The following is a 15,274-nucleotide window of genomic DNA, read 5'->3' as shown; positions in this document are numbered from 1 at the left end:
TCAACTGTGAGAGACAGAATGTGAAAAAAAAATCCATGAATCCACATGGTAGGATTTGTAAAGAATTTATTCGTAAATTAGGGTGGAAAATAAGTATTTGGTCAATAACAAAAATACAACTCAATACTTTGTAACATAACCTTTGTTGGCAATAACAGAGGTCAAACGTTTACTATAGGTCTTTACCAGGTTTGCACACACAGTAGCTGGTATTTTGGCCCATTCCTCCATGCAGATCTTCTCGAGAGCAGTGATGTTTTGGGGCTGTCGCCGAGCAACGCGGACTTTCAACTCCCGCCACAGATTTTCTATGGGGTTGAGGTCTGGAGACTGGCTAGGCCACTCCAGGACTTTCAAATGCTTCTTACGGAGCCACTCCTTTGTTGCCCGGGCGGTGTGTTTTGGATCATTGTCATGTTGGAAGACCCAGCCTCGTTTCATCTTCAAAGTTCTCACTGATGGAAGGAGGTTTTGGCTCAAAATCTCACGATACATGGCCCCATTCATTCTGTCCTTAACACGGATCAGTCGTCCTGTCCCCTTGGCAGAAAAACAGCCCCATAGCATGATGTTTCCACCCCCATGCTTCACAGTAGGTATGGTGTTCTTGGGATGCAACTCAGTATTCTTCTTCCTCCAAACACGACGAGTTGAGTTTATACCAAAAAGTTCTACTTTGGTTTCATCTGACCACATGACATTCTCCCAATCCTCTGCTGTATCATCCATGTGCTCTCTGGCAAACTTCAGACGGGCCTGGACATGCACTGGCTTCAGCAGCGGAACACGTCTGGCACTGCGGGATTTGATTCCCTGCCGTTGTAGTGTGTTACTGATGGTGACCTTTGTTACTTTGGTCCCAGCTCTCTGCAGGTCATTCACCAGGTCCCCCCGTGTGGTTCTGGGATCTTTACTCACCGTTCTCATGATCATTTTGACCCCACGGGATGCGTGGAGCCCCAGATCGAAAGAGATTATCAGTGGTCTTGTATGTCTTCCATTTTCTGATGATTGCTCCCACAGTTGATTTTTTCACACCAAGCTGCTTGCCTATTGTAGATTCACTCTTCCCAGTCTGGTGCAGGTCTACAATACTTTTCCTGGTGTCCTTCGAAAGCTCTTTGGTCTTGGCCATGGCGGAGTTTGGAGTCTGACTGTTTGAGGCTGTGGACAGGTGTCTTTTATACAGATGATGAGTTCAAACAGGTGCCATTCATACAGGTAACGAGTGGGGGACAGAAAAGCTTCTTACAGAAGACGTTACAGGTCTGTGAGGGCCAGAGATTTTCCATGTTTGAGGTGACCAAATACTTATTTTCCACCCTGATTTACGAATAAATTCTTTACAAATCCTACCATGTGAATTCATGGATTTTTTTTTCACATTCTGTCTCTCACAGTTGAAGTGTACCTCTGGTGCAAATTACTGACCTCTGTCATCATTTTAAGTGGGGGAACTTGCACAATCGGTGGCTGACTAAATACTTTTTTGCCCCACTGTACTTATCTAATTATATACAGATATACACCCACTCATTTTATTTGTGTCTTTGTTACCCGGCACACTTAACCATGACAGCATGAATATTTATGTGTCTCTGTACTCTACAGTTGAGTTAGTTAACATAAAGAACATCTGTCATATACCATTAAGGAAGTAAAGCCGTTCACCTTTAACATCCTCTGTAACCGTCTTCACACAAGTTTATGACATCCTCAGGAGATCCTCATCGACTCGCGTTCGAGTCTGACAGTGTGAACACAAGCTGCTGTAGAGGAGCTACGCTTAGAGCCCCAGAACAGAGTGAAGCAGAGCTCCAGTGAGACCGAAACACTCAAAGTTTGGCAAAAACGCACTAATCTTGCTATGTCATGCAGGCTGTCAAGCCAGCTCTGTGCTCAGCCTCGGAAACAAACCCAGAGCTCAAGGCGGTCAATTAGAGCTGCATGATCAAATATGTCAAATGCTGTACAGGGTCTCATGACAACGCATAAAAATTCTCAGGCAATTGCTGCTTAAAGAGGGTCATCTGAGGCTTTTAAAGGCTGTGTTTTACAGGGAGACCACTTTGACAAGGAACAGCACCATCCGAAAGTTGTCTGCTAGTATATAACATAAATATATGTACACAAAACCATTACTACTACTACTAATAATAATAATAAAAAATGCATGAATAGCTAAGACCAACAAATCCAACATCCTCTACAAGGACCTTGAAGCAAAGATGCTTACACAATCCAAATGCCACACTAAGCACCTCTGCCAAACAGTAACAGGTAAAGGGATGAAAGCCTTCTTAGGTTTGATGATTCTGATCAGAGTGAGGAGGAAGCTGAGGAAACTGATACTCACCATGTCTGTGTCTGAAACGGGTCCAAAACTCGTGACATAGATGTTTGTCCTCACTTCTGTTACGCTCTCTGAGGAAAAGAGACAACGAGGACCAGAACACATTACGGTCATTACTCAGTCTGTACACAAAAAAAGCATTGCTGGAGCTCTGTCTTTGTTAAGCTGATTGTTTGTGTGCATGACAGTGAAGTTTGCTGGTTGGATTTTAACTAAGCTACCTTAGAAAAAGCCTAGAGTATTAAACGGTTAGAGAAACACCTCAATTTGAAGGAAAAAAATAAAACAAATGCAGAAGACTTATGCATGCTCAGGGAGGAATTTGTGTCCTCCTGGACGGCTTAATACCTGGATTCAAACTGTCTTTATGGATCATTTCATCAAATCCGTGTTCTTGTAGCACAGGCTGCTGGTTTAAGAACATAATGCTACACCAATAATATAAGACATTTTCTAAAATACACACAGCACTGGCTATAACAGTCCTAAGGATTTGGCCCAGGAGTTGTTGTTTGTTTTTTTTCCTTCTTCCTTGACCTCAATTCGGAGGCAAAATGTTGCTGCGAGCAGCTTCACAGATGCTTCTGAAAGTTATCCATTCAGTAAAACTACCATTTGTTTGGCTCAAGCTCGTTTTTGACCACTGAGGCATAAAATTTGCTTTGGGCCACGCCCAAGTCTGTATCTTCAGAGATGAGATTCCCTTTTGACCCAAAATGATTTTAGTCAGCCTTAAAGGACTACTGGCTCAGGAATAATATGCAGCAGCTTAACATTAAGCATTTTTTAACTCAGATAATGTACACATGTTTTGCAGTTACACACACATACAAACACTGAGTCTGATTCTGTCATAACTCTATAAGACTTTCTACTGTGTCTATTCTTAAGGAAGATGTATTTCTTCAGTTTTAATGACATGCATCCTTGCATGTTATGTAACAATAAAAGCCCCATAATTGCTTTTCTGTCATAATGATTTATAGATGATTCCTGAATTTGCAACACCGATCACACTGATCATTATACGGCATGCTAGTGCAGACCTTTAATTGTGATATGAAATATGCGATGTGGAAGGATTGTTTCCAAACACGTCACTAATGATTTTAACATCGCATTAAGTAGGGCATGAGATGAAAGTCATGACAGATCAAAATTTGCCCTCTTCAGTGTGGGCTGAATCAGCTCCTCTGGGGTAACCGTGTAAAGCAGGCTCTTGGGCCGCTGGCGAGACAAATAGCTGCTCCCGGTGGTGCAACGACTAGAGAGTGATGAGGCTTTTCTCCAAAAGTGAATGGATCCTCGCTCTAACTGTGTCCCAGATCTAAATGGCCACCCACAGGTGAGGTCTTTAATCCTTTAGCAAAGACCCCCCCCTTTCCATCCCAAGGGAGGAGATCCACTTCCACATTAATCATTTCTGTGACTCAAATAGCTCTCACAAATACACGATTATCACAACACCAAGTCAGCAGTTTGCATGGAAGACATAGGCAGGGGAACAGAATGATTTGCCCTGTTTCTGTTTACAACAAAGCACTGGAGCATAGGGCAGAGCTAATAGATGCTGCTGAAAATAAAATGAAATGGCATTTTTCCAGTTTCTGCCCAGTCTGCTTGTCTGAGATGGTCCCACATGACTGTTTTTTCAGAAGGCATGGGGTGGCCAGCAGGAGGAAGATTGGTGCTTTTCTTCTTGTGCAGGCAGCAGCTTTAGACATTAAAGCGTCCCTGCTATACAAAAGCGTGGCGCCTGGTCTGTGTGAAGGGCAGATGCTCCTAATCTAATCTGCAGATTTAAACCTGTGTCAAATAGTTTTACAATATTTTACATTTAAAATACATTTTAAAATATATCATAAAATGTTAAATTTATAATTTATATATTTTATATATTCCTGTCATATTTTTGATGAATAAAGAAATAAGAGGATAATAAATGTCACCACCTTCCTGTCTATTAAATATCAAAGAGGATTTCAAATATGAAAAATTCAAACAGGTCCCCATTCTGTGCCTTCATAAAAAGTAATAAAGCTATGATACACCAGTGCATAAAGCAACTTTAGAAATATGTACAGCTATGGCACCCTACTTACATACAAATAACTGACATATTTTAACCAATCAGAATCATTTCAGCTTCAGTCCTACTATTTGCTTTGCTTAGTGACAATTTTCCTAAAGAACTGTGAGTAAAGAGGTGTTGATAGAATTGTGCTTTAACCTATAGGCAGTCACTTCTGTACAGAGAGACACCTGATCATCTGTTTTGCCTTTGGAGATGGGAATATAACACGAACAACCTATGTTTGGTTCCTTTTCCTGGTTACTGCCACAGAGCCCGAGTCATCCAGCATGGTAGGCCTGTTGCCCAGTAGGTATGCTCATGGCATGTGAATCAAGCAGTAGAGCAGAATTGGACATTCCAGCTGACTGGCTGAGAAATGGTAAAGCACGTTTGAGCATGTGGGCTTGCTGTTGTCTTTTAGGGCACGGATATTTGGATGAAATGGCATCAATTAGTGGGATTTCCACTGACGTGTGTGCTTATTTGCCATTTGGGCATGATTGAACAAAGATGTTCACCCAAGGGAACGCACTTTTCCACAAGAGTGATGTAAAAAAAAAAAATGCTCCGTATTGTCCACTAGCAGTGCATAGTGTCAGTTTGGTTTCATGAAGCCAAAAACCTTCAGTTGAGAAGAAAATTGAAGTTTCAGCTACACTAGTCTAATATCTGATATTTACACCACAAAGAAAATGTCAGTAGTTTGTTTGAATATATACATTTAGAAAAGAGCAACATGAAAATTGCATAAGGATATATAAAATAACCTGCACCCTGTGCATGTTGGGCCAATGGCACCTGTAAGTATGTGTGCTGATGAACAGGAGTGTGCTACAGGCTTAGAAGTTTATAACCTTCATAAATATGTGTCAGGCACTGCTGCAGCAACTGCTGACTGTGTTGATAAGGGGCCAAATTAGCCTTCCGACCTCACCTAACTCACTTCCTCAAGCACCAGTTTGAGATGTAGAACATGACACATATCAGTTATGTAACAGTTTTTTTTTAAAGAAAAAAATATATCAATTCTATTTATAAATAAATGTGTCTCCTCTACATCTGGACTGAACCACAGTGTTCAGTTGGATCAATAAGTGCCTCAGTGAAGCATAGAAATGCTGCTCCTTAGACCTGCTCTTTTGACTAAACATAGTCAAAAGACATACAGTGGGGCAAAAAAGTATTTAGTCAGCCACCGATTGTGCAAGTTCCCCCACCTAAAATGATGACAGAGGTCAGTAATTTGCACCAGAGGTACACTTCAACTGTGAGAGACAGAATGTGAAAAAAAAAATCCATGAATCCACATGGTAGGATTTGTAAAGAATTTATTCGTAAATCAGGGTGGAAAATAAGTATTTGGTCACCTCAAACAAGGAAAATCTCTGGCTCTCACAGACCTGTAACGTCTTCTGTAAGAAGCTTTTCTGTCCCCCACTCGTTACCTGTATGAATGGCACCTATTTGAACTCATCATCTGTATAAAAGACACCTGTCCACAGCCTCAAAGAGTCAGACTCCAAACTCTGCCATGGCCAAGACCAAAGAGCTTTCGAAGGACACCAGGAAAAGTATTGTAGACCTGCACCAGACTGGGAAGAGTGAATCTACAATAGGCAAGCAGCTTGGTGTGAAAAAAATCAACTGTGGGAGCAATCATCAGAAAATGGAAGACATACAAGACCACTGATAATCTCCCTCGATCTGGGGCTCCACGCAAGATCTCATCCCGTGGGGTCAAAATGATCATGAGAATGGTGAGAAAAGATCCCAGAACCACACGGGGGGACCTGGTGAATGACCTGCAGAGAGCTGGGACCAAAGTAACAAAGGTCACCATCAGTAACACACTACAACGGCAGGGAATCAAATCCCGCAGTGCCAGACGTGTTCCGCTGCTGAAGCCAGTGCATGTCCAGGCCCGTCTGAAGTTTGCCAGAGAGCACATGGATGATACAGCAGAGGATTGGGAGAATGTCATGTGGTCAGATGAAACCAAAGTAGAACTTTTTGGTATAAACTCAACTCGTCGTGTTTGGAGGAAGAAGAATACTGAGTTGCATCCCAAGAACACCATACCTACTGTGAAGCATGGGGGTGGAAACATCATGCTATGGGGCTGTTTTTCTGCCAAGGGGACAGGACGACTGATCCGTGTTAAGGACAGAATGAATGGGGCCATGTATCGTGAGATTTTGAGCCAAAACCTCCTTCCATCAGTGAGAACTTTGAAGATGAAACGAGGCTGGGTCTTCCAACATGACAATGATCCAAAACACACCGCCCGGGCAACAAAGGAGTGGCTCCGTAAGAAGCATTTGAAAGTCCTGGAGTGGCCTAGCCAGTCTCCAGACCTCAACCCCATAGAAAATCTGTGGCGGGAGTTGAAAGTCCGCGTTGCTCGGCGACAGCCCCAAAACATCACTGCTCTCGAGAAGATCTGCATGGAGGAATGGGCCAAAATACCAGCTACTGTGTGTGCAAACCTGGTAAAGACCTATAGTAAACGTTTGACCTCTGTTATTGCCAACAAAGGTTATGTTACAAAGTATTGAGTTGTATTTTTGTTATTGACCAAATACTTATTTTCCACCCTAATTTACAAATAAATTCTTTACAAATCCTACCATGTGGATTCATGGATTTTTTTTTTCCCATTCTGTCTCTCACAGTTGAAGTGTACCACTGGTGCAAATTACTGACCTCTGTCATCATTTTAAGGTGGGGGAACTTGCACAATCGGTGGCTGACTAAATACTTTTTTGCCCCACTGTAATTAAGATTATTTTTCGCCAACCCTAATAATGGCTAAAGAGCCATAAATATCTGACACCTTGTAACCCATGCATTTAAGTCACAAGTTAAATAGATGGATTCATGCTTCACACACCCCTTGATTACAAAAACGCCAATAATTCAACTTCAACATTTTCTTTAACAGGACTCATATTCTATTACACAACTATGTTAATAAATTTTGCACTATAGCACTTTTTTCCCACTCCCTTAGGAAGATGTAAGTAATTCTATTCTGAAATGAAACAACATAAACTCCTGATATTTAAATTAAATGCGACTGTTACGCTTTATTCTACTGTACGCAATGATTCACGCATCAGGACGACAGCTTGAGGTTTACATCAAAGTTCTGTCTTTGCACAGCAAACATCACTCTGCAAAACACGATGATAATTTGCTACTTAAATCCAGAACTTACCCAGCACACCCACTCTATATTAACTAATATTAATGGGAAAAAGCCACAACAGTGAAAGAAAAGTATGAAAATAAGTAAAATGACTTAATCTCACTTAATCTGCAAAAGAAGTTCAACTTAATCAAAAATAATCCATTTCATTAACGCAACAGGAAGGAAATGACATAGGACCTAGTAGATTAATTAATGTATTTAATGATTTTCAGCATTTGGGATTACAGTGTGATTAACATTTTTGTGTATCCATCATCAGTACAGCTGTTTAGGAACTAAGCACTGCTTACCTCCCAACCCGGGACGGAGCCTGTTGTCATATCCATCCAACAGCCTGTCTAAGATTCGGGTGAAAATGGTGATGTTGTCTTTACTGTCATCAGGCAACGGCTCTCTGTGTCCAACTACTGCCCTGCAGGGAAAAACAAGGAAAAGAAAGTGGAGTTCAAGAATAACAAAAGCTGTCAGATTTAGCAAAACCACTGATATGCTGACACTGCGTACAACAGTGTGAAAGCCTGCTGTTTGTTAGTATCTCCCACTGTCTCGACTGGGTGGACTCTCCGTTTTTAGAAAAAGAATACATTTATAGTAATGAGTTGTTTCCCAAAAAGAAAACACTCAGCAGCATTTTGTTAGAGAATTCATCATATGCTATCAACCATTAGTTATTAATTTACACGACCCACAATCCCCAACATAACAATACTGTAGTGAAATGAAAAGGCCACTATATGTGGAACAGTGATGAGTTAATGAGTACCATCTTTAATTAAGTTAAAATCCCCCTGGGAGCTGACCTATAATATAAAAGTAATCCTCGTCAACCACCCCTCCATGCCCACATGCACTCTTCCACATGCAGCCCTTCACACTTCTGTAAGGAAGGAAACGAATCGTGTATATTCCGTGAAAGATCCTCAAAGGAAATCCCAGAAAACTGGGAAACTGTGTTTTCTCTTGACTTTCTGTAGCTTAATGCCTGCTAAAATAACAAGTCAATATAAAGAGTCCACTGGAGCTACAGCATTATCCATTAAAACACTTACTGGGTGAAGGTCACCTCTTTAAATGTATGCAATTGTAATTATTATCAGCTCGGGGAGTTAGGGATCTTAAAAATGGCCTTCCTACACAAAACGCATCATAATTTTGAGGCATCTGGGCAAAGTACTTCAGTTTAGCTAAGTGGCCATTATGAGGGCATGTGTGGGCAATAAAAAATATCAATTAAGCATCAGGGTTCCTTCGTGTTCTAGCGATTATTCCCTCCATAATGTAGTGGCACTCATGTTGTACAATACACCAAGCATAAATGCTTTTAAAGCTTTACAAAATATGATAAAGTGCTGTTTTTATATTAGGCAGGTTGAAATGTGTAAACTCTGCCAGTTATACTTTATTCGGTGTTAAATTAAACATTAAAACCCTCTGGTTTATATAAAGGATACTGTGCTATCAATATTATAGGGAACTTTGTATTTATATTGATTATAAAGGTAATGTAATGCGGCACAGTTAGCACTTCTTTTACAATGTGTTTTTTATTGCTTTTAACTTTCTTTTATGTTCTGCATTAGTAGAGAAACCTTGACTGTTTACTAATCGATTTCCTAACATGTACTGGGGGCTGCGTTAAATTGTTGGCGCCTCACAGGGAAAGCATTTGGGTTGGGTGACTTTTACTGTGAAAAGCTAATGAAGCAAGATGGTTATTGCATAAAATGCATGTATGAAATAACATTTTATTTTCTTTTTTGACAGTGGATCAGTTTTAATTATGGACGACAGTAATAGAAGTTTAATGGGGTGAGCTCTTAGATGAAGAGCCGGAGGCGAAAGACGGCACACCTCCACTGTCTGCAAATTACACTTCCAATTATTTGTGATTGACTCTTTGAAACATTGTTTGTTGGACTTCACAGTAAACAGAAACAAGTTGCTCTTGTGTGTTTTAAGTATTTAACTCATCTGAAAGCTGCTCATTTTGAAATAAGAACACTGGGGGCCTTCTACCAGTACATTGCATAACTCTCACACAACACTACTGAGAAAAGTACTTGCAGCACTCAGTGATTTGTGTCTTTAATAACATAGCATTCAAGATGTGCTGTAAAATCTTCCACTGAGGTCTCATACCATGTCTACAGTTAGGTTCATACTTTGTTTTCTGTTATTTTGAACATCACCAAATGCTGTGTTTCCTCCCTCGAGGCCTTTACTGCAGCTGCCTTCAGTTGCTGCTTGTTTGTGCTTCTTTCGGCCTCCAGTTTTGTATTTAACAGCAGAAAAGCAAGCTCTTTATTGGACTGAGATCAGGTAACTGACTTGGCCACTGAAAAATTTCTCATTTCTCTGCCTTGAGAAACTCTAGGGTTGTTTTTGCAGATTGCTTTGGGTCAGTATCCATTTACAATGTGAAGTCCTGTCAGTTTTACAGCTTCTGGTTGAAAAGTTCATCTTGGTTTTATCTGTCCAATGAGTTTATTTTTTTCAGAACTTTGAAATGTCTTGTTCGAGAGCTGTTTGAAACCAGTGGTTTCACTTGGGCAGCAAACAGCTTACAGCCAATTGTCCGACTGGTTTTGAGCCTGAGGCTCAAGTAAAAATGGCTCCAATTACTAAACAGTTACTAATTTGTTGTAAACCCTTAAATTAAAGCTGGAAAGTATGCCCTTCAATCACATCTTGGTTGTTTGATTTAAAATTCACTGAGGTTGTGTACAAAAGTTGTGCACCTGGGACTAACTGTATGACCACGACAGGTTCACAGGTTTGGCTGTACCCCCAAGTATTAACAGCACATGCTCAGAAAGTCCCAAGAAAGTCGGAAACTTTCAGAGGGTTCATATCACTTCCCCGGGTGAAAACCTTCCTCAGTTATGAAACTTGTGCTGAAATGCTGCTGGTAATTTTAGCATTCAGGGTGGCAGCAGAGGGACGAGTTGAGACTTCACAATAAAATCAAATAGGGCCCAAAAAAGTTGTCTACCCAGAGGAAAAATGTAAAATGGAAGAAATTGCCTCTGCAGCAATCTCCCTTGATAGACTTGATGATGCCAAGCAGGCGCAAGTACACCGAGTTCACTAAGTGCACGTTTTGTTTGAACAACGACAGTGGTGTTTTTGTGCATTTCTGCTGTAACTGCACAAGATTTAAAAAAATCATTAATCTTCTTCTCGTTTTGTTGACATGACACAACTGGAATTTCTGTTCGTCTTTCCTTTTCATGCCCTCATAAATGGACACTCTTTTCTATGCTGTATATTAGTTATTGTAACAAAATTGACTCTTCTAGTATGACTCATCATTTTACCATTAAAAAAATATTTTAAAAAAAGACAAAATCTGATTACAATGGATTTCTTTTTACAACCGCGTCCATCAAAATGACAGAATCAAAACCTAATGCCACCTCTGCACCAAGGTGAACATGGAAAATAATAAAGAATGCAACTTCCAGAACCGAGGGCAAGTGATAAGACAGATGATGTCAGATGTTTGAGGCTTCGTAACTTGTGAGTGCATTCCACTGAGACCGAGCCTTTTAACTCCAAGCTCACGACTTGAACCCCATCGAGCAGGGCATGTTTTGATATATTCCAACTGTCAAATAAGCACCTACCTCTATAATTATGCTCTGGCAAAAAAATATATTAAAATATGACAGCATAACAGTGTACTCATAAATATTTGAATGAAGTAATACTGGATAATTCTGGATTTTCCATTCACGCAACTTATCAAAAATGGACAGGCATGTGTGTTTGAAGTAGCTCAGACACACCGAAAACACCAAAATACAAAAAAAGCTTTTAGAAATGGCTGGGAAGAGTTTAACTGCAATAGGTGATATCTCACTTAACATGAATCATATATCAAACAAAAAGCCTCTGTGGCCTCTCAGACGGCACCGATGGAAATTCAAAAATTAATGAGAACCCCTTAGTCGCTAAGAAACCGTTCGAGCAACATCTGCTGCACAAATATCCACTTCAGAAAAAAACAAAGCAAATGTGTGGCGTGTAGCATCTGCATGTTTAACTGAAACACACACGCTTTCTGTGACACACACACACACAAAAACACACACTCTTGTAACCTCTTCCAGTAGGCGCCAGCTGTTTAAATTCACTGATGAGGACTAAAGAAATGGGACATTCCCTCTGTATTTGACATCATTTTTATTGAAACACAGAGGTTTTATAATCGTGCCAGCTGCTGTGTTTCACTCCCTCAACCCCCTTCATTATTCACACCATCTCAACACAAGCACATGAATCCAATTTTAAAAGAAGCACAAAGAACCAAACAGCCATTATATCTGCACATAACACGATGTTTGAATTTCGGGGGGGGGGGGGGGGGGAGTTGCAATAGGAGCAAAAAGACCCCCGAAAAAAACAATTACTGCTGTATGTCTTAGTTTCGTGTCAACGCCAAATTTGACAAATACTTTCTTTTATTAAACATTGATATTAGTCATAGGCTCAGCATATAAATACTGTTAATTATTAATGACTTCCAGGATGTCTGATCGCATTATTCTGTGTAGCTACTCTAAAGTTGGACTTTGATGGTTAAAAGTGAATTATGAATATTTGAACATGAGATGAGTGATATTTACCGATGCTGTGTGAAGACAGCCCGGAAAACTATCAGTAAAAGGCCCCAATTCATCATCAGATCAGTTTGCAACAGAATTGTGAGAATTAATTAATTTTCATTAGTGGCTGCAGGAAGACATGGAAAGATTAGTTGGATCTCGTACTTTTTAATTCTTATTGACCATTTTCATATCAAATGAGTGACTAACACAGACTAACACGAGCCACTTGTGACATTGAACACAAGTGGCTCCTGTTTTATTTACTGAGGCAGTGACTGTAAATGAAACCGATATGACTGCTCTAAAAAAGGTGCAGTGCGCTAGTGCTCGGAGCTTCGGCTTGTATTCTTCTCCAGCCTGAGCAGGTTTAATAATAAGGATAAGTGGAAACAGCTGTGTGGGTGTGCAGGACCTTTAAGCTAACAATGGGCCTTTTTCACAGTGGGTACTTGACTTGTATCTAGGAAGAGCACAGGTGTTACAACTAACTTTAACAATGGCTCTGTTATATCGTGCTGCAGAAAACGGCATGGCAGCAGCAGGAGCCTGAAACAGGAGCAGATAAATGGTATTCAATTCAAAAGGATAACAAACGTCTGTGCTTTGTAGTTCTTTGTTCAATTTGCAAAATTATCCATATGAAAAATGCATTTGAAATTCTCGTTATCCATTTTATTTTCCTGGTTGCTTCACTTCATTTGTAACATCGCCACCTGGTTCTTTGCTTTGTTTTGTCTGTGGGAGTGGACTGTACCAGTTTCCGGGGGTGTCTAAACCCACTAACTTGACGAAAATATGACGTAATATGTGCATTTGAACACATGTTAATTTATCAGCAACACTAAGGCATTAAATGTTAACTCGTGGACTGGATCCAAAGGCCAGTGAAGTATTGTTGATGAGAGGACACAGAGTAACCTTCAAAGCGCCCACCTTGAGCATGTCCTCTCTTTCCACACTGCAGAGGGTTTGAATATATTGTGTATTTAACGATCCTTATATCTGAGTTACAATGACTAGCTACTGCTAGTTAAATGAATAGACAGAGAAATGTAAGTAAAGACTTGTTAGTTGCAGTCTATTACTGCCTACATGACAATGGTACAGTCCATGTTTTTTTCATGTAAAATATCCATTTGTCTATTTATTTAAAAGGGTGGTGTAAGCCCATTTTTATGTTATTTATTTTGATGACACAAATTAAAAAAAGAATTGAACTGTGAAGTGTTACACTGAACGATTACTTGTTAACAACCATTAACAGGAGTCACTCTGTGCTTTTGGTCCTCTTGATAGCCGATTCCTACATATTTTCCACAAAAAGTCTCAGTTTCCCCACACTGCACAATTGCTCACTTACATGAAAAGGCAGACAGTGAGCTGCTATATCTCAAAATCCAGACAGTAATTAATATTTGTACACAACAGCACTACACTCCCTGTTAAAGTGATGACGACTGACTATTTTCTATAGACAGGAAACAAACTTGCATGGACTTTTGCAGAGCTTTATCCTCGATGTTTAGGAGCAGCAAGCACACAGTGTTGCAGAAACAGATTATAGTAAAGCATTTTACAGCCCTGAAATTAAAAACCCAACGCTGCAGCATTTGTCACCAAATTAATGATATCAAAAACGCCGACTCACTGGAGCGGCGAATGGTGCACGCCGTTAACCTGAGGTTGGTGTTACCATAGTTTTAAAATATTTAAAGCCTAAATTATAATATTTAATCACTTTAATTTAGTTTGGATTTTTGGCTTAGATTTTGACTGCGTACTTTTGCAGAGAAAGCTTTAATTTGGAATTTAAATTGGCTGTTTTGTCACTTCCATGGTTGCAGTACAAGGCAGGAGAGCGCATTAAAACCAAGCTGCTGGTGGCATATTTTCTGATGGCATCATTAGATGGGATAAACACGGGTATTAAATCAAGGGTATTCTGCCTCCTGGAGCACAAGGAAAAGTTTCTAACCTAATCATATATGCGTAAACTTTTTGGGAAGTTTACTTTCTGTAGTAGACACTATGGATTTAAATGTTATCCTGTGAAAGTTTCTTAATTAGCAATGTTCTGTAAAAGGTGTCTCTTTAATTAATTATTACTTAGTCCCATTTCTGAAGGGCATCCCTGATTTCCAATATTCCTCAGCTGAAATGAAAGGGACTAAACATCAAAGGCCTTTGATACTTTTAGTGGCACACCATATTGTTTGTGAAAGCTAACCTCGATGTAGTCACTTTCTGCTGTAGTGTTAGCGTCTTACATGGATGACTGACACCCTGAGAAGAAGAAGCAGACTCGCTGGGCTGGTGGTGGGAACAAAATGCGTGTGGGCCCAGCAGTCTGAGTTAGTGGAACGGGCATGCACTGAGTGAGTGGACTGGCGCCAATCCAAGGTTAGTGCACTGAACCAGTCTGACAGGTGAAGGATTGCACTCTTGGCCGGGGAAGAGATGTAGTGTTGGTCTCCCAGGGCATGCTGGTGCCTGCTGGCAGCCAGAAGGTGTGGAATGAGCAGCGAGGCTGGAGGGAAGTGAGCGGTAATGAGAGCTGTTCGGGTGGCAGGAAGAGATGAAGGTGCTTCATGAGCTGACAGAGTGATGGCAAATAAACCTTAGTGAAGAGGAGTAATTGTGGAAGGTAAAGTTCAAGTGTGCTGTTGTGTGCAAATGTGTGCTTCGCTCGGTGACGGATCTGCCTCGTTTTGTGGGGCCAGTTATTTTATCCCACAGCCTCAGGATGCTGAATATATAAAGCAGTTTCAAACTATTTGATTAAATCTTCGCTGTACACACAACAGGGACTGAATTTCATTACCAGCTAAAGGAGCTCTGAGGTTACATCGGGACTGGCCAGAGGAAAAGGTAACCAAATCAGATTTTAGAGAAAAGTTGTGATTGGATTTGAAGATTTACTGCTATACACCTACCACCAACTTAAACGCCCCGTCACTTCCTCAGTGTGATGCATCCTCATTTCAAACAGGATGTCTGTGAAGACAGTGAGGGGCGAATCTCAAGTG

General features: G+C 40.5%; 1 protein-coding gene across 2 annotated transcripts in view; it reads right to left on the bottom strand.

Annotated features, from left to right (window-relative positions):
- Positions 1-15,274, bottom strand: part of gabra3 (gamma-aminobutyric acid type A receptor subunit alpha3) — a 127,393-nt gene that overhangs the window by 47,685 nt on the left and 64,434 nt on the right. For both annotated transcript variants that reach the window (XM_026181152.1, XM_026181153.1), the window contains exons 3-4: positions 7,929-8,050; positions 2,357-2,424 (exon numbers count right to left, since the gene is read on the bottom strand). In XM_026181152.1, the coding sequence (XP_026036937.1) occupies positions 2,357-2,424; positions 7,929-8,050 (190 nt within the window). The remainder of the gene's footprint in view (positions 1-2,356; positions 2,425-7,928; positions 8,051-15,274) is intronic.

This window comes from Astatotilapia calliptera, chromosome 10 (assembly GCF_900246225.1).
Source record: "Astatotilapia calliptera chromosome 10, fAstCal1.2, whole genome shotgun sequence".
Lineage (NCBI taxonomy): Eukaryota > Metazoa > Chordata > Actinopteri > Cichliformes > Cichlidae > Astatotilapia > Astatotilapia calliptera.
The sequence above is the reverse complement of the archived record's forward strand: the minus strand, read 5'-3'. Positions and strand labels throughout refer to the sequence as shown.